The sequence below is a fragment of the Loa loa genome (assembly GCF_000183805.2).
Source record: "Loa loa unplaced genomic scaffold supercont3.1, whole genome shotgun sequence".
Taxonomy (NCBI): Eukaryota; Metazoa; Nematoda; class Chromadorea; order Rhabditida; family Onchocercidae; genus Loa; species Loa loa.
The window spans coordinates 111,049-133,356 of NW_018108181.1; the positions used below are offsets into that span (position 1 = coordinate 111,049).

The 22,308-nt window shown below is 34.2% G+C and overlaps 6 protein-coding genes across 6 annotated transcripts; 3 read left to right on the forward strand and 3 right to left on the reverse strand.

Annotated features, from left to right (window-relative positions):
* On the reverse strand, positions 1-823 carry LOAG_04915 (hypothetical protein; the record flags this gene model as incomplete). The annotated part of the gene is made up of 3 exons (XM_020446711.1): positions 1-9; positions 41-423; positions 721-823. The coding sequence occupies 3 exons, from the start codon at positions 821-823 to the stop codon at positions 1-3; spliced, it is 495 nt and encodes a 164-aa protein (XP_020302978.1).
* Positions 824-4,905: 4,082 nt separating this feature from the next.
* LOAG_04916 (hypothetical protein) lies at positions 4,906-8,197 on the reverse strand. The gene is made up of 7 exons (XM_003140453.2): positions 8,050-8,197; positions 7,652-7,816; positions 6,969-7,138; positions 6,658-6,757; positions 6,296-6,463; positions 5,500-5,602; positions 4,906-5,211 (listed from the first exon to the last, which is right to left on the reverse strand). The coding sequence occupies exons 1-7, from the start codon at positions 8,143-8,145 to the stop codon at positions 4,952-4,954; spliced, it is 1,062 nt and encodes a 353-aa protein (XP_003140501.1). The 5' UTR covers positions 8,146-8,197; the 3' UTR covers positions 4,906-4,951.
* A 1,813-nt stretch (positions 8,198-10,010) lies between these two features.
* On the reverse strand, positions 10,011-13,157 carry LOAG_04917 (import inner membrane translocase subunit TIM50). The gene is made up of 10 exons (XM_003140454.2): positions 12,896-13,157; positions 12,707-12,814; positions 12,505-12,609; positions 12,268-12,391; positions 11,928-12,016; positions 11,602-11,721; positions 11,255-11,461; positions 10,998-11,154; positions 10,789-10,898; positions 10,011-10,582 (listed from the first exon to the last, which is right to left on the reverse strand). Exons 1-10 carry the CDS (start codon positions 13,055-13,057, stop codon positions 10,484-10,486), a joined length of 1,281 nt encoding a protein of 426 aa, XP_003140502.1. The 5' UTR covers positions 13,058-13,157; the 3' UTR covers positions 10,011-10,483.
* A 32-nt stretch (positions 13,158-13,189) lies between these two features.
* Positions 13,190-15,060, forward strand: LOAG_04918 (hypothetical protein). The gene is made up of 3 exons (XM_020446712.1): positions 13,190-13,534; positions 14,038-14,181; positions 14,419-15,060. The coding sequence occupies exons 1-3, from the start codon at positions 13,295-13,297 to the stop codon at positions 14,428-14,430; spliced, it is 396 nt and encodes a 131-aa protein (XP_020302979.1). The 5' UTR covers positions 13,190-13,294; the 3' UTR covers positions 14,431-15,060.
* A 300-nt stretch (positions 15,061-15,360) lies between these two features.
* On the forward strand, positions 15,361-17,675 carry LOAG_04919 (serine/threonine protein phosphatase PP1 isozyme 1). Its single transcript, XM_020446713.1, has 5 exons — positions 15,361-15,591; positions 16,044-16,258; positions 16,541-16,669; positions 16,951-17,220; positions 17,361-17,675. The coding sequence occupies exons 2-5, from the start codon at positions 16,064-16,066 to the stop codon at positions 17,577-17,579; spliced, it is 813 nt and encodes a 270-aa protein (XP_020302980.1). The 5' UTR covers positions 15,361-15,591; positions 16,044-16,063; the 3' UTR covers positions 17,580-17,675.
* Positions 17,676-18,805: 1,130 nt separating this feature from the next.
* LOAG_04920 (hypothetical protein) lies at positions 18,806-21,992 on the forward strand (the record flags this gene model as incomplete). Its single annotated transcript, XM_020446714.1, has 8 exons — positions 18,806-18,998; positions 19,472-19,576; positions 19,689-19,742; positions 19,848-19,874; positions 20,640-20,678; positions 20,901-20,993; positions 21,629-21,718; positions 21,964-21,992. The coding sequence occupies 8 exons, from the start codon at positions 18,806-18,808 to the stop codon at positions 21,990-21,992; spliced, it is 630 nt and encodes a 209-aa protein (XP_020302981.1).
* Between the last annotated feature and the right edge of the window lie 316 nt (positions 21,993-22,308).

Here is a 22,308-nt window from a genome sequence, read left to right on the forward strand (position 1 = left end):
CTACTGAGTCTGGAATCACAGCAGCATACGATTGACCAACTTGTGTTGGAGCTTGTTCCGCAGGTGCTGGCTTAGATAGCGTCAAGTCTGTAGTCGGAGAGATGGCTTCGTCTCCATAAGCATTATTTCGCTTTTTCCGGTATCCACTAGATTCTACTGAGTCTGGAATCACAGCAGCATACGATTGACCAACTTGTGTTGGAGCTTGTTCCGCAGGTGCTGGCTTAGATAGCGTCAAGTCTGTAGTCGGAGAGATGGCTTCGTCTCCATAAGCATTATTTCGCTTTTTCCGGTATCCAATAAATCTTACCACAGCTGGAATAGCATGCAGTTGAAAAGATTGTGCTGGAGACTTTTCAACAGATACTGCCATAACTAAAGTCGGAGCGGCATCTTTATCACCATATACGTTATTCTTGTGCACTGAAAAGTTTAATGCGGAAAATATTGCATAATCAATAAATCCCGATGGAAAAAATGGGGTCCCACATATTATGGCTTTTTTAATTACTTTGTATACGGGTTTTTTGGGAGATCGTATAATGTTTTATACACCATAGGGATCCTTGGTAACCTTCGGAGTCTTCGGAAACTGGCATTTTGATATGTGACAGAAATATTGGCGTTGGTTCATATGCTTTTTATCGTAACATCTAGCGACTTCAGCTTATCACTGTTTGACGATTCTGCTGTCTGTAAAGCTAAAATATGATTTGAAACCAGTTTGAATATCGTCTGCATCCAAGGCAGAAGGAAACAGACGTTTGACAAACTGGTTTGTGACACTTTTACATCGCTTATTCCTTTTGAGTGCCTTACCCATTACAAAGAAGTTTTCTCATAGTACATTGAAATGTTAGATCGAATTCATCTCTTTTCTTTTACCTCGTTCCATATTAAAAGGCATTCAGCATTAAACGCATTCATAATTAAGAAGTAAAAAGGGTGAAAACATACATGACTGAGATGGTACATTGAAAAAAAACAATATCGATAGGATAGTGCTAATAATTGAGCTCATCGCTTACTGCTGCTACTGCTGTTGCTGTTGCTGCTGCTGCTGCGGCTATGAAAGTAAGTAACAAATAGTTAAGAAAACGTTAGTGTATCTTTCAGCAAGATAGAACTGAAGTAGAAATATTCTGTCGTAGTTTCTTATATAGGGAAGAGGTAAGCATAGAGCCAATTATAACTGGTGCTTGGGTCTATCACTTTTAATTATCATCATTTTCTCTCTCCCATTCTGCTTCACCTTTGCACCTCCTTTTCTAGTCTTACCAATGCTGGAACTGGTTAATTATGGTTTAAGGTTTAATTTCTCAAGAAGGAAATACTCTCCATTCCTTGGATAACTAAGCGTGTCTATCTATTTATATGCACTTCTTAAACTCTTCCTTTAAAAGTATCAATTCGATGATTGCAGAGAAACAAACGGACAAGTGAGCAAAGACGAGATGACAGGGAAGGGCAAAATTATTTTTGGAAGTGAATCAAAATTGATTATGTATATAAAGTTAATGAAGTATTACAGAATATATAGAACACTGCAGAAGGACCTGCAGGTGAGAAGTGAAATGAAGAAATGCATATTTGTTTTGTTTAAAATAGTTGCATCCTTAGTAGTTCTGAACAACTCGTTTCTTCCTTCTCATTTTTGAATCCATTCTATAGTTACGTTAATGCTCGAAATATAACATTCACTGGAACAGCTCAAAGATGAAACTTCCATACTGTGGTTCATGAAGAAGGCGCGATTTTTTCCCTGGTTTTTATAAATTTTTCTTATAAAAAATAAATATTACTATATGGAATATCTGAATAACATTTAGGAAAGAATATTTAAAAAGTAGCTCAGCACAAAACAATTCAACGACCTATCAACTAACCGACAGTCAAATTACTATCCAAGGCAACGACAAGGAGTTTGTTAATTGATCATATCATTTGCTTTTTGTATAACTCATTCATCATTGCTTACCAATTCATCGTGTAATATACATATATATTTTATACCCTTTTTCTTGTTGTTAACTAATAATATCGTGCAAGAACAATATTACATCCCGAATAAATCTGTATCGCCGAGAAACGAGTTCAACAGAAAAACAATTTCCCAACAAAAGTGGTGGAAACAAACAGCAGTAGTGAAGCTGAAGTCATGATGTACCGAAGAGATGACGAAAATTTTTCAAATTTCTCATCAAGCCGGACTATATTGCAGTTTGATTTGAGAAGAAAAAAAAGTGGATAATACATGATCAAAATCCACCACTCCATTAGTGATATAATCAGAATAGTGTATCAGGAAAGCCAGGGTCAGTTTATAGAATGTTCTACAGAGTACACCATAAAAATCAAACGAAACTTATTTCAAATGCCAGATTTTAACATAGTATTGCGGATATATGACTTCCTATGCATTTAAAGAAGTAATATTCACAGTGTTGCAAAATGAGCGGGTAGTTTGGATGCATTTGTTGCAGCAAATCTTTATATGCGCTAAAGATTTAGCGCGTATATTTGCTTTTTAGCTGCGACATCCATTCTTCTTCAACGGTTTCCGAACATCTCCACATTCCAACTTCAAAGAGTGGACCGAAGGTAATATTCTTTTGATTTTTTAATGATCCAGGTACCATAAATCCTATTACAGGATATCTGGCTTATTCCCTCTGTTCTCATCTTTGACTTCCCTGTCAATCCTCAACGGCATGCTTCGTCAGTGTCCATTTGAACAACGAAGAACTGATCAGTTGAAAAAGCACCTGATAATTTTGCCCTCGGGAATCGAAATTATTAATGATCCATAAGAAAGTAGAAAGAAAATTGCTTACTGCATGTCATAAGGCTGTTGAAAAATAAAGAGTTTCGCCATTTGGAAATATCGACAAAAGCACTTCCTTATACTCAGTAGCTAAAGTATAACAGTTGAATTTACTGAAACAGGTAATTGGAAGAAAACTAATGACTAATGATACCTTGCATTTAGAAATGTGAATCTCTTGTGCTTAAATTTAATAAACATTGAACCGAAAAGTATATTGGCGAATTTTTCGAAAGCAAAGCTTAGACTACTTTAGAAAGTCTTCTTAGTTCTGCCTAAATAAAGTTTTTATTGTTCAAAAACTTACTTTCAAACCAAATATGTTTTTACAGTTTGCATATCACGGAAATGAGGTCCGACAAAGAATAGTCCAAGAGATAACAGGTGCGAAAGTAAATGTGAGAATCTACGAGTTGCACGAATTGATGGGAAACATAGAACTTGAAAAACAGGGAAAACTATAACTTTTTTCCCAATGAGTTCATCAAAATTTTAATTTCATATACGTGCTTCGTAAAAAGAAATGCCTACAAAACTGCTTTCCTATCCAGCATTGGAATCAGAACAACAACACTGTAAATTTTTCAAATTATTGAATAATCGAATACTACTATAACAAAAAATGCTTCTACTCTATCGGACTACATGCTGCATGGCAATCCATGAAAAGCCACATACGAACCAATACCAGTAAATTTAATTTGTCATTCTTTGATTTCGTCGCAGGAAAAATTGTCAAGTTCGTTGATGAATGTGGCGCTAACGAAGCAGGCCTACAGAAAACTCAATACCGTCGAGGACATCATAAAGTTGTCAATTGCGCTAACGTCAAACTTTACATATCAGCTATCCTGTACTAACACATTTTACAATTTTCCCAAGATAACTAAAACCACAACAGCAGTCACAGTCATAAATCAAAGAGAGTCTAGTATCAAGAGATACGTCTTGACCGTTCACATAAAATGACAAAGAAAATTACCGACAGGTAAAGCGATCCATAAAAACTAAAAGCAGTGAAACCCAGTACTGCGGGAACTGACTCCTCTGCTAATAATATAAACACACACGCATCATACATACATATACGAACACACACACACACACATACATACACACACTATCCATTTTTCATTGCATTTCCCATTCAAAGAATATGAAAAATAGTTCGGGTGCTGTTAGTAAGCAATCTTTGGGATCCTTGGCTGTCCCAGCACCCAGTTTTATAAGCAAAAAGCATCTTTCACAAAGTAATGGGTGGAAGAACACAGTCCTACAGCAGGACAAATAAACATGTCAAGGAAATAAGAAAAGTAACCTGAGAAAAATAAATGGAAAGCATAAAAATGACATCAACACATCGGTTTATATGTACTGATGTGGTTTTTATGCTTTTCTTTCCAAACTTTCCTAAACAATTCTTTCCAAATCAATGTCGAAAACAATAGGATAAATGATTACAACTCAATAAGCAATATTAGCTTCTTCGCTATTAAAGGAATCCTAAAATGGCTGATGATTGATTACAATTTCAATGAAATTTGCGAAGATTAAAGAGCAACAATGAGCAGAACTCTCCCTAAATTTGAGCCCGATAACAAAATTATTACATTGTAGTCATGGTTGTAAGCAATGATTATCCTTTCTACTGCTTTCGGCGTACATAAGTCACTGATTCCATTTGGAGATAAACATTACTTAATCCCATGTTTGGGCACTCGGAACTTTCACAGCATTTCAGATGAACTCATTATACAAACAAATTCAAAAACGACCATTAAAAAGCAAAACTGATAGTTATATAAATATGAACTCGTGAAATTTACATACTTTCGCACGGATTTTGTGTCTGAATATTGGTTTAAAAGTATTCCTACTAACTATGGAATTTATATCGGAAGTAATTAAATCTAAGCCAGGATGAAAGTACAGAAGAAAAATAAAGGGTTCAATTACAACCCAAAGAATATCAAGTTTTCAAATCCTTTCAGAATTCTGGCAAACAACTGCCAAGTTGATATTCACTGCACTTTTTTTATATTTACTTAAGAAATCGCGACAAAAATAAAAATTTTGTCACTGTCCTATTTCATTTATTCCAGGTCAAAGTTCCGAGTGCTCCTCATCCTATGCGACCAATCCATGGTATTTTGAAACAAACACTCTCAAGATTGAATTCAAATTCTCAATGGTTTCATAGTGTAAAACACTAGCATTATCGGATGCTTTATGCCATACATCTGGGAATGGCAGAGGTATGAGGTGCAAAATAGGTACATTGAGATTCAGGAATGGTACGTGATCATCTTGTACTGTACTATAGACTGTCCGAGGTTTGAATATTGGATGTAATTGGTGTAAACAACCAATTTTCGTCAGCTCCATTTCTGAAAAGAAAACAAAAGTACAGAAACGCCGAGATGTAATCCTGCACAGCAAATGATCGTATTCACAACAGAAAATCACTGTAATAATAACGAAAAACGATTGTGCAAATACCATGCGTATTTGTATCAATAAAAGTAGAATTAATCTTATAGGGAAACAATAACGTTAGAAACGCTACTTAAGAATTTCAATTAATAATGTACCCTTACATTTCGTAACATTATCGTTAAATCTAACGACAAAAATTACAAGTATCACAGCAACGAAAGTTTAAATAAAGCACAAACCAATCTTCACCATCTCCAAGTATGCATTTCTGGATAAAAAACCATGAAAGTAGTAAAAAACTGGGTTTGGTGCACCGAGTAGATCGAGTAGTATAAATAAATCCTGGAAATGGTGATACATTTTGTCATTACATTTTTAATTTGATTCTTGAGACAAGACTATTACCCTCGTAAATGTATGTCAGTGATTTCCAAACACTGACTTTCCACAAAATAGCAATTCAATCTAATTTTATACTTAAATTATTTACTGTTGATGTCTGATAGTTAAAGTAAAAATTATTTTTAATTATAAAACTTAGGTAATCAATTAATACCTACCGCCCATTATACACTAGCTTTAAACATTTTATATTAGATACAAATATATTTGTTTTATTTTTGCTTGAAAGAGTAAAAGAAATAAGTGAAGAAAAAGCAGAATTAAAAATCTCATTTTTAAACGATAAAATTTAAGAGAAAATCGGGTGGTTGGACGGAAAAACTTTATGAGTTTTAAAAGATGGGTCGAAAGAATTAAACAAATTTCAATAAAGTATCATAAATTACACCGTAAAACAATGAGAAATCCCAGAGATTTTAGAAACAGATTAAAAACAGGAGTAGAAAGGAAAGTATTTATATTGATAAAACTGATTGGATTTCAGGAATAACAATGACTGGAATTTTTTTAATCCAATTTCAAAAAATAAAATAAAATAATTTCACGAGAGATGGAGAAAATATGTACATAAGGATCTGACTTTTCATAACAAGAAAAGCAAAAATTAAATGAAGATAAAAGCAAAAAACCCACAATTCGATCAATTTCCTTCTTAACTTCGAAAGATGATTGAGAGATGTTCATGAAATATTCCTGGTTCCATTTTGAAGCTAAATGACGAGAACCATACAATGAATCTATTTCTGACCATTCATGAAACGCTTCTTCACCATCAAAAAAAATCAACTGAAGAGTTATATCCTGCAAAATAAATATTTGATACTGCTATTTGCATAATACGATTCATGGCTTTAAAAAATATTCGTATAATATTCATAAAATCATACGTTCGTGCACCAAATAGTTAACTGAAATTTCTATACTGTTAAACATTAGATTTTGTTTTTTTTAAAAAAAATCAGATTTTAAAAAAAAAAGAAAAAAAAACAACTTACTCTTCTCCTGCGATTGCGTAAATGTGGACCAAGTGTGCGCGCCATTTCGAGCAGCATCGCACAAGGCACTGCAGAATCGGTAGCACCAATGAAAATTTCTCTTTAATAATAATTATTGTTCGCGTATCCGCAGGTTATATCCGAATTATAATTAAAAATTTACTAAACTAGTAAAACATATGTGCAATCATTCAACACATAAAAATGAAAGTAGTCATAAATGGAACCAATTACGGCGGTACAAAAACGATGAAGCATCGCTTATATTTTAACTATATAAAGTATTTCCCTTCAAAAGCTGAATAAATTACCCTTTCAGGAATTTTGAATCATAATGGCATGCAAGTACAAGTCGTCTAGGGACGCTTAGATCATGTGTAGCAATTAATGTCTTGAATGATTTCATGCCGTGAGGAGTAGCTTCCTCGAATAAATCCCATTCAGTTGTAAAACCTAAAGCCGATAATGTCCTTGACAAGTGCTGAAAAATGTTGGAATCGCAAAATCGCTAAACACAAAAAGATGAAAAAATGCAACCTTTCACTAATAAATGTTAAACATATAACCAACTAATGAACCTTATAACTTTTCAACCAAGCCAATGCCCTTAAAAATGATCAGGGGACAAAGCAGAGATAATAATCTTAGCAAAAATGACAAACAATTCTAAGTGAAGTAACTTTGGCTACAAAACTGGAAAACCACCAAAAGTAATAACGTGAAACAAAAATGGAACCACTCTTATGAATCCTAATATGCTGAATATTCAGCAGGTACGGCACATGTTGCAGAAGTTTCGCATAAAACGAAAAAGCATTGCTGCAACATGCGATTAAACAAATGGCATGATGTCGAACCAAAGAGCAGATTAAGATGAAGAAGCACTGTCACTGCATGTCTTTCTCGAAAGTAATAGATCTAATATCCTATCACTTCCGCAGATGAACTGCATTGAATGTTCGGATGTTTGAAAAACAGTTGCTGAAAATCACACCCCAGCAACTTCTTCATGAGATTGTGTGCCAACAATTCGTGGGACAAGGATTGGTTCAAGAAGCTCGCGAAATTTTTGCCGATCGTTCATGCAAAACTTTTCCAGTAAACTTCTAGACCACTGAAATCCTTGTTTGTTACCAGCACCTGATAAATCGTGTGCTTGCTGAAATGAATTAAACATTTGCATAAAAACCTGGAAAAACTAATGCATTCTTACATCTGAAAAAGCATTTCTTCGAATTTACAGAAACAATCTTAATTTCATTCGAAACTTTTTTTTTTAAAGTTACATCAAAATCTTCTGCACAAAATGAAACTTCAACTTTAAATCGTGTAGTTACAATTCTCCCTTTTTTTTCACACCTAAGTCTGGGATTTTAATTATAAAAAATTAACCCGAGACTGTCGCCAATGTGCTCGGGCAATACATTGATTAAGGGTGAAATAAAGCAAGAATGCAACTTTCGGGATGTGAAATGAAATAATTATCATTGCTGTTTCCACGAATAGGCGACAAATCAAAGTGTCAAATGGCGATTTGTCGATAGAAATAGGAGAAATTAAGGAGCAATGACTGAAGCACAGATCCAAAAACTGAAGAGAGCAGAGACACTGTCTAAATTAAAGTCGATAGTGCCTATTGTTTGTTGTCGCTGTCAAGTTAGTGATATTGAATTGATACCTTAAAATTTAAAATAATTCATTAAAAAAGAAGAAATAGAACCTTTCTATAAAATAAGGACAGTTTGAAAGGAGGAACTATTTACTCGCTGACTATTTCTATTTACTAAATCTGAATGAAAATGATATTTGACAAACAGAGCAAAGTATACAAGGGAAAAAATTTTGAACATTAAAAAAGTGGGGTTAAAAAGCAAACGAAGTAGGCAACTTTGTCTAACATCTAAGTGACAGTAGGAATTAAATTATTCTTGACCACACGACAATTGACAATGTCAACAGTGCATCTAGAACATCGACGTCAATATAACAAATTAGTTGATAGTATTAAGGGAAGATGCTACAAACAATTGTAAGAAAGTTTTTGCCAATATTTTCAAGAGAATAAAAGCAAAAAAATTTGTCAAATAAAATTTGGAAAAAATGAAGCATTACCACCATAAAACTGTCACTCACAGGAAAAAAAAAATGCCTTGCAGCAAAAAATACGACCGATAAAAATAACATCAACATCCGTCCAAGATTAATTGAATTCAGTTACTGTCACCATGCGCTGCCACTCGTTGAAAGGCCGATACCACAAAAAAAAAATACTTGAGATGGACTTCAGAATATACTAGTCTATCGAATACATCACCAATGGCTAGATGCAATATGACTGATGGTAAGAATGCTAACGAGTTATGATCGGACAGTTTTAATTTGCTAACCTTTGAAACTTTCGGCATGCACCTCTTCGATGTTTGATCATATCAAACTTCTTTCGGCGTACTGTCTTAATTCCTTGGGAAAATTTTTATTTACGGTTACATGTGCCATGGTAATTACAATCATCATAAGGTAATAGAGTAAGTATATAAACTGTTCTTAACATTACTTTGGATACATTGAGAGTCCTCCAGAAGATTTCTGCTTGATCCTATTTTGCTTACACTATGACAAACCTGTCATTCTATCTCTATTTTACGAACTTTCATTTTTTATAGCTAACTGATGGATGACAACACCAAGCTGAAAATTGAGCTAAAGAAACGATACGATCTCGCTCGACTTGTCAGAGGTTTTTAAAAAAAATCAGAGTGTGACTTCAAAATTAATGTCTCGAGAGTATAATGGACAATTTTCCGCAAGAGAAACAAGGAAACAACTAACAAAAATCACTGCAGTTTAGACGGGTAGCAGCGCACACAGAAAAATAGAAGACAAAGCGCAGCGAATTAGTTTTGAATTTAACAAAACCTTAGAAGTTGACAATTGCACCGCATTTTTATCATCTCCTTGATTTTTTTTATTAATTAACAATTTAGTTCAGGTGGTCACAGCTTCCTTTGTCTTCTTGTTCCAAGTTTTATGATGCCTAAACCTAAAGTCAATAATTTAAGTGAACCTTTTATGCAATTGCTTACGGAACTCGTATTATTGCACAATACATGCTGTTTGAGACAAAAAAAGGCTGAAATAGAGAACCTATGAGTTCGTTCTTGGAAATCACTGCTCACAAACAGGTAGAATCAACTGGCCGAGTTCTAGGAATAAGTAAGATATGTAGTATGTTATGCGATTTTTTGTAAGCAAAAATCGATAAAATTATTTGTCGCTGGTGACCGTATAGTTGTGTGTTACTCATATATGGCTGTGGTAAACCGCGAATAATATGCCAACAAGCAAACAAATTTCCAAATTTTATTTAGTATACTGCGTATAGATCCAAGATATGAAGTAGGAAGAGCACATCAAAAACACATTAAAATGAGCCTTTGCATGAGAAAGGTAAAAACAAGGTATTATGGACCGAGACCGATACCATTCTAACACAGCAAAACAAACATGAACTAACAATGAAAAACATTTCTATCAACAAAAAGAAAGTTTTTAGATACTTCTATATAATTCGAATATCTACGGCAAACTCGGATATTTCCATTCCCTTGATTTCTCGTAAGTTTTAAAACTTGTTACTTTTTATTGGAGATAGATTACAAATAAGTGTAAGAAAATGAAATATATTTAACTGATGAACAAAAAATAACGATTTTGCATTCGTCAACATTACGAAAACAAAAATAATTAAACTTTCTATAAGAAAAAACAGCAACAAATCGGTTCACAACAGTGCTGAAAAAAATATTTTCAACGAAAACGTTATAAGTTACTCATGCCGACGAAAGCCAAATAATCGACCTTGATATTTCTTCACCGGTGCAACAAATGCCTCCTTTTCGGACTCCATCCGATGCATCTTCTTTTCCTTTAAACTCATTATGTCACAAGAAAACAAAAACAATTTCAAATCTAATCCCATATTGTCGAAAGAATTTCTGGTTTTTATCGAAATGTAAAAACTCCTCGAAATCGAAGTTCAAATTAAATTTTGAGAGAAAAAGGTGATCCTGGGACTAGAAACGGGTAGCTAAATAATCGCTAAATAATAATATCATATTCAAAAACGCTGACCAGTTCAGCAACTCTCGTTGCTCTCTCTCTGAATTCTTTGAGCGGATCGTCAAACTGACTATAATATTGAAGCGTGGGTCTCACATCGTCAACATCTGATAAGTGTATTGCTGAAAAAAAAAAAAGCCAAATGAAGCAAGAAACTATCCTTGATCCCATAGAAGAGTTTCATTTGTGAGATGAACTAATGAGGAATTATAGCAATTTACTTTTGAGCAGTTCAGCAAGATCAACAAGTGCAGTATCATCGAGAGTGCCATCCCACTTTGGTAACCGTAACACATTTTCCGGGTTACATCGAAATGACTCCGGGTCAAAATCAATATAGATGACTTTTGACAGGTCTCTGTTCAACTTAGAAAGATCCTAAAATATTTAAATAACTTGGTTAAAATCAAAAGTAGAAACAAAACATACAAAAAATACAAAGAATGCTAATCGAACGCAAATGTGTGGCTAGACAGACCTTAACGTAAACGCCGTTCATGTACTTACAGCAATCACGATACAGCTTGTACATGATTTTCTGCTTGCTGTCCAAAGCTTCAACTATTGGATTTGCGTTTAGTGCAGTTTCTGACGTATAAATTACAACTTCAAAGTTAGGATATCCAATAACATCCAACAGATAATCTACCGCGGGACGCTTCTTGACGCGATTTCCCATTTTGTACTGAAAATTATCCCCACAGTTTAAAAGAATTACAGGAAATTTATAAGAGAACTGGCTCATATCTAATGATGCAATTATTACTCAGTTGTTTACTTTCAAAATACTTTTTTAGTTAGCATAAATTAATTTCCAAGACTAACACTCCATTCTGGTGCCACCAAAACGTTCTTTAGTTCAATAACAACAGTATACTTGGGTTGCCAATATGGTGGTTTTAACGGATCCGGAAGAAGTTTGTCCCTGGATGGCTCTACCACAAACTGCAAACAAATTGTATTAAGGAAAATAGTATGCAACACTGCATGCAATAACATATTGATGTTATTTTTGATTAGTAAGAAAGGAAGAGCGGGAGTGAATAACAAATAACAGTTGAATGAATACATGGCTGTCTTACACTGATCAAAGACGGACATATGTCAATATAAGAATGAAAATTAGACTTGAAAAAAGAAACAAAACTTACGTTTCTCCATGACCTACACGCCCCTTTGATACGATAATAGGGGGCTAATATACCCGTATATGCATTGTCCTCATCTCTTTTCATCCATCCTTTAATTAATTTTTCAGGTTCTACATAAATTAACACTACAACTTAAATGCACTATTTTAATTTTCCTTTTTGTTTGTTATATGACCTGCACTGAATTTATTTATGTTGCATTTTCATATTATTCTATTAAATGAATGTATCGAGACACTGATTTTACTTAATAAAATGCCAATTACTGGTAATCACCAAACGCTTTGAGTAAAATTGTCCGCTGTCAAAAGAAGCCTTTACAACTATGGTAAATCATTACCATAATACACACAAAAGTACAGAAGTCCGCAAAATGTGCTGCCAGCAACAAAAAACATAGCAAGTACTGTACTCCTCTTCCTCTTCTGAGCATTCTGATCTTCCTTTTGAGCAGTCCTGTCGATCTGAAGCAACATATATCATCAGTGATTTAGTGCGATGGTCAGACATGTCAAAAAGAAACAAAAAAAGATAAATGAAAATGAAAAGGACTAAACTAAAAAAAGATAAGATTTACCCGTAACCCACATCTGTTCATTAGTGCTTCCCACTTGGCAACAATCATATTCGGTTTCACATTCATTTCCGGAAAAGCTGACACTCTAGTGCTGGTATACACATCCTGTAATGGACAAAAATATCTCTTAGTTCCATTCAAGAGTAATACAGAGTATCTGAATGAAAATCCAGCACTACAATTAAAATTGTCTATGACTTACTTCGTTTGTCTTACATGCTTTCTTTTCGCCGCCTTTTTCGACAAATTCTCCATTATTTCCGCCAATGCCTTTCACATCGTGCAGCATGCGAAGACCTGCCTTACTAACCTTAAAATGTTTGAAACACTTTAGACATATAGAAAAGAAAACATTAGCTTGATGCATAAATGCACTCGAAAAATAACCAACCGGTGGATATGCAAGCGACCACGCTACGATAGTGGAAGCATTCCCAGATAATGATTTTGTAGTAAGAAGGATTCGGCGGAAAGCCCAAAAAGTTTGATGGCTTGCTATCCTGCTTATACATCGATAAGACGTATGAACGATACTAACTGGAGAGATAAACATCAATTGGCTGGTTTCTTCATCGAATCAAATCACCACTGCCAATCTTGTCACTACAAAATGTACTTCACGACAACTACTTAGCCTATAAGCTGCCCGTCGCAATTCAAGCATAGACCCGTTGGGTATTGTTGTAAGTGGACAGGTGGAGTGGTTTACATTGTCTCACATATAACGAGGTTGAGGAATTGCGCATACGATCACTTCCACTTTGTCTCCACAAGACCACGATAATCACATATGACAATCAAGGCAAGCCGTTTCATTAATACACTCATGGATGCACGCCTATTTCAGGTCTGCTCATCTGCTGCCTATAACGCCAAGATGATATCCAGGCTAATTATCGCGCCCTCCATAGAACTACGGATGTTATCTTCCCCATCAGTGCTCGGCAACGGATCTAGAACGTTTCTGTTTCGTTCTCGTCTTCCACAAGTAGACGTACAGAGTCCTTACGCTGATCCTACACGTATAAGAGTGAGTTATTGTTGGTAGGTGAAGAATTAGATTAGTATGAAATTCAAACAAACGCACAAGAACTTTTTCTGTGGTTATAAATGAAATGGGGAATTGTTTTTCTTGAAATGATAAACTGTAGACTTACCTTAAGTTATTTTGTACTCCTTGACATGTCTTCATCTGCGAATGCAGTAGAATTTTTAAAAAGGATTTGAAGAGTTATTCGCTAGCGGTTGTTTCATGCCCCCTACATTAGTGAATCTCAGAACTTTCCTAGTTAACATACGGGTTAATTTAGTTTCAGAAGTCAGTTTTTTTCAAAAATGACTTTTACTGCTGCTAACGATTTGCTTGAAGTGGCAGAAAATGATGGAACTAATTTTGCATTGTGTTTGATTATTCGTGCCTTCTGTTGGATGGGATAGAAATGGGAAGAATTTGTACTCTAGCACTTTTCATCAGTTTTAAAGGACCGATGAGTTTCTGAAAGACATCCACACGTTAATTTGTAAATTTTGTAGGTTGAAGCTCCGGATGACGTTTTTATTACAGTGAAAAGTCCCGAAGAGAATATCGCTTTGGATTTACCAAATCCATTAGTTGGATTATTCACCAAATTGTCCACATTTACCAAGAAGCTCTCTTGTTTTGGTGTTAATCAGAAAGTAATTTCGAGCCATTATTTTGTTTAATAATTTTAAAAGCAGTTGGAACTTAGTATTCAACAATATGTCACATCGCTGCTTTATGTTTTCCACCAACAAATTGGTCCTCAGAAGAAAGATATAGATTACTGATTACAGAATATAGATTCTGTAAGCTGATAAGTAGATATTTCTGCGGTGCCTATGTCTTTGAATGAGAACTCGTTGTGACAGCATCCTAAGTCATTAGTCTTTCAGGAAAAGCGCTGATTAAGATCTTTTTATCAATACTGTAAAAGCAAACGTTTTCGAACCGGTAGAATAACACAGCAGGTTGCGGTCGGAGCTTCGAACTTTGAAGATGATAGATGCACATATTGGTTGATTTTAAGTGTTTAAGTTTTGATGTAAAAGAACTTGTTTTAGAAATCCGCTTTGATATATTTCAGTATATTCAGTTTCAATTTCAGTAGTGGTTGATATATTCAGTAGACTTTGATATATTTCAGTAGCATCATTCAGTAGACCAAATTCTCAGAGAAATGCGTCATGCCGAATGAGCAGTTTCCATTACTTTTTGCTTTTTCAAAAGTTTAATCTCTAATGTAGCAAGCGATATTTTAACATAGTCCGATAATCATCAGGTTTTCCATTTGTCTGCTGTTCTGAAACATGAATAATATGTCGTAATATCTTTTTTTTATTGGTCAATTTCTTTTTGGTGATGATGGATTTGTGTTACAAGTAGCAAACTAATTTGATGCAGATTAGAACTGAAGAATAAATTCTAGCTAAGTTCATATGATCTCATAACTGCGCTGCAATTGTTCCTATTTTGTATTATGGAGTGAAGGATTTTAAATTGTCAACTGTGGCAAAAGATTCATTCCTGTACTCAGCATGCAGCTGGTCTCCAAAGAATGAAATGCTTCAATTGAATTTTTTTAGTATATACAATAACTCTCCGATTCAGACGAATTATGCAAAATGTTTTACCAGGAATTTAAGAAATTCTAATATAGAAAGTGAAATGATTATTGTTAGGATTGGCGCGACGCAGGTAGACTGCATAACAACCAGGACAGAATAGCAACTTGTGCAAGTTTTATGATTTACAGACTAATGGTATGTACCCATCAGTAGTTTTGGGAAGGTCAAGTAATGAGTTAACTATACTAACAGACCGAGAAAGACGTAATGGCGCAACTTGAATAACAGGTATTTGTAATTCAATTGATAAATTTGTAATTCAATTAATAGATTTCAATTGAGTAAAGTTTTCAGTTCGAAGACTGAAAACTGAAGAATGGCGGAAGTTAATGTTAACGACTTGATCTTGCGACTGTTAAGCGTTGGACAACCGGATAAAGGTCTCACAAAAACTGTTCGCGAACCTGAAATCGCATCGCTTTGTCGTGAGTCCTCTTTTAGGTAACTCCTTAGGTCCATATGATTTCTTCATGTCAAGGAAGTTGCTGGGATTGAAGGAAGAGCAAGTTTGTGAATTAAGGTCGTGGGTTTGGTGTAACTTAGCAGAAATTATGGTTGAAAATTGAATAGACAAATTAGGACACTATGTGCAACAATGGAAAGAGCGGGTTTCAATATAGATCAACTAAGGGGCCCAAACTTTAGATTCTGATCAAGAAACCAGTCTCGTTGCATATCACTCAGATTTTGGAGGGAAAAGAAGAGAGAGAGAGAGAGAATTCTATTGTTTTCATTAATAGTTTATTGTCAACAGTGTCGAACCGAAATAAAATGTTCATTTCTTGGCCAAGGGATCAGTTCCTCCACATTATCAGTACCATTACAGATATGTCAGTCGCCAGGTTAGAATTTTCTCGAATTTAGTTGACCTCACAAAATGCCTTTAAATTTAGATAAAGCTCGCGAAATTTTCATGGCACAGCCATCGTTGATAGAAATCGATCCACCTGTTCGTATCTGTGGTGATACGCACGGTCAGTATGGCGACGTATTGCGAATTTTTGGTCGTGGCGGTTTTCCTCCTCTTGCCAATTACTTATTCCTGGGTGATTACGTAGACCGAGGACATCAGAATCTCGAAACTATCATATTACTATTTTGTTACAAGGTCTGCGTTATTATTTATAACCGGAATTATTTTGGTTTTGCAAAAATTCATTCATGAAGCGGCGGAATCCGCAACAAGTCATATGAAAAGCAGACAAATATTCAATGAAAGCAGCCAGCAGATGCACGAAGTAAACTAGTACTGCTTAAATAATTGTTAACGGATTTATTTACAATATTTGGATCCCCTATCAAAATAAATGTTGAATGAGCTACCATTCTTGTTCTTTAGGTGTTGTTCATACATTGCAGTAATGATGAAAGTTGATAAAATTTTATACAGGTGAAGTTTCCAAATAACTTCTTTTTACTCCGTGGAAATCATGAGTGTGCCAATGTTAATCGAGTATATGGCTTTTATGAAGAATGTATGCGCCGTTTCAATTCAGCCCAATTATGGCAAACATTCCAGGTTCAGCAAACTTAATTTACCTGAGTTTTTCGATTTTTTCCTTTCACTTTATTTTTCAATTGTATTGAAATGAAGTTTTTCAGATTTGAAAAGCTGTTATACGAAAAAAAAAGAAAAAAATCAAAAAATTAATCTCTATTTATAATGCTCAGATTAATCTGCATTTAAAATGCTCCCAGCTAGTGTACGTCAACGTCAAGGCGTAAATATATTTTAAGTTAAAATTATGAGACCAATGATATGTCTAGCAATTTTAGTTTTCAAAACAGCTTAGTTTGCAGGATACGTTTCAGTGCATGCCATTAACAGCACTGGTTGGTGAACGTATATTGTGCATGCATGGTGGTATATCTCCGCAGTTGAAAAGTCTTCAACAGTTGCGAGAAATTAAGCGACCAATCGATGTCGTAAGTCCATCCCTGGAAATGGATTTACTGTGGGCAGATCCGGTAATAGGTATTAGTGGATTTCAAATGAATATGCGAGGCGCTTCTTTTGGATTTGGAACTGATATTTTGGCTTCACTGTGTAAAGAATTAAATATTGATATGGTAAGAGAAACTCTGCTTGGAACATTCTTCAGCAAATTCAGTAATAAATGGTGAAATAGCAAATAAAATAACTTTGAGCACTGCATTAATATAGTTTATTTTCCTCATTCTCTTAAATAAATCCATGAGGTTTTTTACAGGTAGCTCGTGCTCATCAGGTTGTGCAAGATGGATATGAATTTTTTGGAGCCCGTAAATGTGTCACAATATTTTCGGCACCTCATTACTGTGGACAGTTCGACAATGCAGCAGCAATAATGTCTGTGGATCAAAACCTTTTATGCTCATTTCAGATTTTAAGGCCAACCGTAGGTCGAGCTGCTACAAGAATTATACCGACTTCCATGGGGAAATGTTGATTATCTTGCTGTCATTATGTACCAATAAAGAGTAAAAAAAGCACAGTGTCATTTATTACTACTTCCTTCAAAAAATAAAAAATAAATAAAAGTTCCTTGCAGTTATCAATTTGAACTGCAGTTAGTATCACTTGAAATGAAATAATTCAAAAATAGTACGGTCAGCTTATCTAGTACCAAATCCAATTAGGTTAAAGATTCCGGCCTGTTTCCAATAAGGTAATTTCAATCATATTATTCTTTGAATTATTAATTTACATGAAGAGAAGCGATTCGTACGGTAGTATATTTCTGCCCTTTGCAGCTCCAATTTGCATGAAAGCAAATTTTCCGTTACTAATATTGCAGTTCCCGGATAGATGTAAGCGTGGTTGAAGTGATACTGATATCATTTATTATTTGAGTGACACCTCTGTGGCAGTACGTGTCGAAGGCCTCATTTGCAGATGTATTTAAACTTCATTAAAACAATGATGCTTGTGCTAGTAATTATCTCTGAGGTGTTCTTTTGTAATGTTATTCGTTGTTTGAGAAATATTTTGATTGAGAAATCACGTCCATGACTATAATTAGTTGAACTTCATCATTTCTTCCGATCTGATAACTTCGTCTGTGGAATGGATGGAAATATTAATTCTATCAACTATTCGATGTTATACGCTTCTTAACTCAGTGCTGTCCATATATTCGAAGTTTTAATAAAAAACACAACATACTATTTGGATATTGATATCTAACAAAGATTTCACTGCTTTCAGGAAAGGTTATGGAAAAATACGGAATCATTTGTCGGAAGCTGTATAGGTGAAAATGACCTTTCCACATTCATCGATAAGTTTGGAGGAGCAGCAGAAATTGTTAAAAACCATGAGCTACCAGTACTGATAAAACGTTCCAAAAGACAACTTGCTGAAGCAGAAATGAAGTGAGCCACGACATTAACGTGCAGTTAGTACTATTAAGTCGAATCTTCCTTAAAGGATATAATTTGGCATACTTCAGATCACATGCTACAATTTTGATAACATCAGCAGTGGTAGCAGCATTTGTAACATTCGTTTGTCTGATTGTTATGCTGCATATCTTCATTTACATGAGATGGGGCATCACTCGTCAGCTCATTCTTCTCAATGCTAAGGTTTATTTTTGTTCTACATTTGCAAGCATAGCTTGCCTCATCTGACGCTCGTGGTGATACACGATAGGATTTAGAATACGATAGTGGGATGTCAGTAGGTAGGACTATATCAATGCTACTCTACGAATATTTGTGGATATTAAAGGTTTGTGCACTCGAGTCACGTCTTGGAACACGCCAACTATCAGAAAAATTGCAAAGAAAACTATGCGAAGAAATTGGTGTCGCATTTGGAACAATTCAAAATGAGCGACAGAAATTTGCTCAGGAAGTCGTCAATGGTATTTTCAAGTTATCGCAAATACACTCTTTTGCTGCGCTTTTTTACTTTCACAGATGTGCCTTCATTTTCTTGTGGTCTTATGATTCCTTATGTAGTTATAAAAAGTAGCCTCATTCGGATGAATGCACTAATCTAACCAACTGATTTTTCTAATTTTTAAATTTAAACTCCATTTTAATGTTCCCGAAAACAGTTAGTACTAAATTCCAATAAAATATCATTCCTCAGCACACTATTTCATGAATCTTTCCGTTTGCTCATGAATAAATAAAGCGTTGTAAGCTTTCAATATTACCGATTTTATTTGGCAAAACCTTTTGCTTTTGCTACATTTTTGACATTAATTTATTGCTGAAGCAGTTACAGCAATAAATTAATGTCAAAAATGTAACATATTAATTCTTAAATAAATGAAATAACTAAAGTGTGGAAGCTTGCATTTGAATCCATTAAGTTTATAAATCTTTGCAGAAGAAAGAAAAATGGTTGAAGAGGTGGTAAAATCAGAAAACGAACCTCAGTATGAAACAATGTGTGGAATAGGCGATGAAGTGTTTACTACCAAAAAAGAAGGCGGTTATGTGTTATATTTTTTAGAATATTAAATTTTTGTCAAGCCAAAAAACAACAGAAGAATAAATATATAATGCATGTAATAATGAGAACATTGTGATGATATTTTTTACAGAAAAGAGTGTCCCTAAACCGGCTCGAGGTCTGCCTTCTGAAAAACCCGTCGAAGGTAATTGATTTTTCGGATGCTTCTTTTAAACATACTCTTTCGAACTAAATTTGGAGTTTGAATCAAATTTTCAATTCGATTTCCCAAATTCTACAAATTTTGCAGATGACCATTATGAGAATGTATCGAAACGTAAGCTTTTTTTTTATTCCATTCAATAAATAAACTTTTACGCATATCTTTCTCTTCCACCACAGTTCTCATCTTCCATGCTCTCCATCTCTTCCACCACAGTTCTCATCTTCCAGTTTTAAAATTAGCAGATGGACATGCCAAGGTACACACTTTTACTTTATAACTTTTTCAATAGTTATTACAAAAATAACGTTATCACCGAAACCGTCCCGGACCTATTTGTAAAAATTAAAAAGAAATTTAGAAACGCAGAAATATCAAGTTTTTTCTATTCAGTTTTTCTTGGTAAGTATTTTTGAGCACCAGGATAGTTGTTCAGCTCGCAAAAATCAATCAAAAAATTGCTGACAATGTAATTTTAATTTTAAAATCAGAACAGGAAGAAAAACAAGATCACGACGAGCTCAGTGACAATATTATTCTGAAAACTACGTAACACTAATTTCCTGACAACGCATATTTGAAGTGAAAGTACCAACAAGCTGACTGAAATTGTTCCTACAGGGTTCAAAAAAAATTAAACTTTTACGAATCGCTAGCGAAAAACCTTGCAAATAATTTTAAGGCTCTAAATAACGCACTGTCAATTTTTCAGCAGATAAAAAAGCACCAGAAAAAACTTCAAAAAGTGAGCTCTCTCTTTATTCCGTCACCAATTTGCTTGAAATTGAGATTTATTTTTAACTAAAAAAGTGGAGAAGGAAAGAAATATTAACATAGTTTTACTGCTAGCTATACAATAAGAATTTAAAGCAATTACAGGTCCAACGACTGCACCAATACAGCAAATTGAGATTAAAGGTAGTTCATTAATAATGCTGTAGCTATTTCCCGTATTTGTTAAAAAAAATGAAATTCGTTGAAAGTAATATTTTAGCATTTTTACTGCGTTCAAGGGACATTGAGATCGGTCATAAACGAAATGACACGGAAGCATTTCAATGAAATACATGAAGGGGCAGTTCTAAATTAATGTGTTTAGTTTAATCTCATATATGGTTTATTGAAATCATGGGATTGCAGCACCAGCAGTTGGCGGTATGGCAGACGAAGCAGATCCAAAGTATCAAACACTTATTGGCATGGACAACGAAAAAATTTTTGCTGAGAAAAAAGGTAATTTAATTAAAGCAATTCAGATTAATCGGGACAGATCATATTCAAAACCTCGTAGCTTTAGTATATCATTACTGATACAAATCTAATTCAGATTTCTGGACAACTGCAACTATAATAATCAATTTGTAATCATGATTGTGTCATTTGCCCTATTCGCATAGTTCGTCTCTGATAAGCTCAACTTCTTAGAAGAAATCATTTGAATTTGAAAGATTGATCATTATAGAAATTCCAGTGATAATCTGCGATTTCTTGTCTGACCTAATTGTTATTTGCAGAAGACAGGTTGGAGGACACACAAGAAATTAAACGTAATTTTTAAATTTCATCTTATATATTACTTCGAAAATAATCATTTGGAAATGTAGAATGGTGCAATGATATGAACATGTTGAAACAAAGATTTCACCTTCTTCGTTCTTGAACTCGTTACTCCACGCAATTCAACCAAACGTGGTTCAGTTGCCATTTCATTCCACAGATGTTTGGCATTTTAGCTATAAGCTCGGCTAACTTTTTCTAGCCTATACAATCAAAAAAAAAAGATTTGAGAAACAAAAGCATATAATTCTCTTGGATTCATCCCAAGAACAAAACATGTTTGCTATAATTTGCATTTAATATAATTGTAGCACCAGCAGTAGGCGGTATAGTGGATCAAGCAGATCCAGCTTATCAAACACTTACTGGTATGGAAAATGCAAAAGTTTTTCAAGAAAAAGGTAATTTAATTCGCTTTTTTCATGAAACAATCAATCATTGACAAAATTTTCTGCAAATAAGACGTGGAAAAACTGTCTGAGCTCTAAAGAAGTCTTTTTTCAGTCTTCCGTATCCCAAATGATACCTACTTCACTTTAATTTAATACATATTTATTATTAACATAAATACTTGTGTTTTTTTGAAACTTTTCTTCATTTTCTAATTTTAGTAAATAACTGTAACGAAAACAACGTTTTTTTTCAGTTCAAAAAGGAACAAAAGAAGACAACTGATATTTGGATTAGTAATCCGCCTTAAATGATAAACACTTAATTTTTTATCTTGTTTAAAATTCTGTGGCATCAAAAAAAGTCGAAAAAAGCATCACTAAAAATAACCTGTTTTAGAATTTCGTCCTCTCCATGATACATATTTTGATCGAACCATTCTTTTTTGGTCTTTATGTAATAACGATATGTATAACAAATATTCAATTCGAAATGAATAAACTGTAATGAAATCAACTTTTTGTTAATATGTTATCGAGCGAACAAACAGTTATGCATTTGCATATTGTCGACTGTATATGTATATATATGTATATATATA

What these genes read in the sequence shown, in the direction of transcription:
- LOAG_04916 (XM_003140453.2), bottom strand. Translation starts at nt 8,145, where the DNA reads ATGATAATTATTTCATTTCACATCCCGAAAGTTGCATTCTTGCTTTAT. An exon ending in GATTCAAAATTCCTGAAAGG is followed by an intron (nt 6,758 to 6,968) that starts GTAATTTATTCA and finishes TTATTATTAAAG; the next exon opens with AGAAATTTTCATTGGTGCTA. An exon ending in CTTGGAGATGGTGAAGATTG is followed by an intron (nt 5,212 to 5,499) that starts GTTTGTGCTTTA and finishes TTTTCTTTTCAG; the next exon opens with AAATGGAGCTGACGAAAATT.
- LOAG_04917 (XM_003140454.2), bottom strand. Translation starts at nt 13,057, where the DNA reads ATGTTTATCTCTCCAGTTAGTATCGTTCATACGTCTTATCGATGTATA. An exon ending in TGAACAGATGTGGGTTACGG is followed by an intron (nt 12,392 to 12,504) that starts GTAAATCTTATC and finishes ATGTTGCTTCAG; the next exon opens with ATCGACAGGACTGCTCAAAA. An exon ending in TGAACGGCGTTTACGTTAAG is followed by an intron (nt 11,155 to 11,254) that starts GTCTGTCTAGCC and finishes TAAATATTTTAG; the next exon opens with GATCTTTCTAAGTTGAACAG.
- LOAG_04918 (XM_020446712.1), top strand. Translation starts at nt 13,295, where the DNA reads ATGACAATCAAGGCAAGCCGTTTCATTAATACACTCATGGATGCACGC. An exon ending in CTGATCCTACACGTATAAGA is followed by an intron (nt 13,535 to 14,037) that starts GTGAGTTATTGT and finishes TAAATTTTGTAG; the next exon opens with GTTGAAGCTCCGGATGACGT.
- LOAG_04919 (XM_020446713.1), top strand. Translation starts at nt 16,064, where the DNA reads ATGGCACAGCCATCGTTGATAGAAATCGATCCACCTGTTCGTATCTGT. An exon ending in TATTACTATTTTGTTACAAG is followed by an intron (nt 16,259 to 16,540) that starts GTCTGCGTTATT and finishes AATTTTATACAG; the next exon opens with GTGAAGTTTCCAAATAACTT. An exon ending in AAGAATTAAATATTGATATG is followed by an intron (nt 17,221 to 17,360) that starts GTAAGAGAAACT and finishes GGTTTTTTACAG; the next exon opens with GTAGCTCGTGCTCATCAGGT.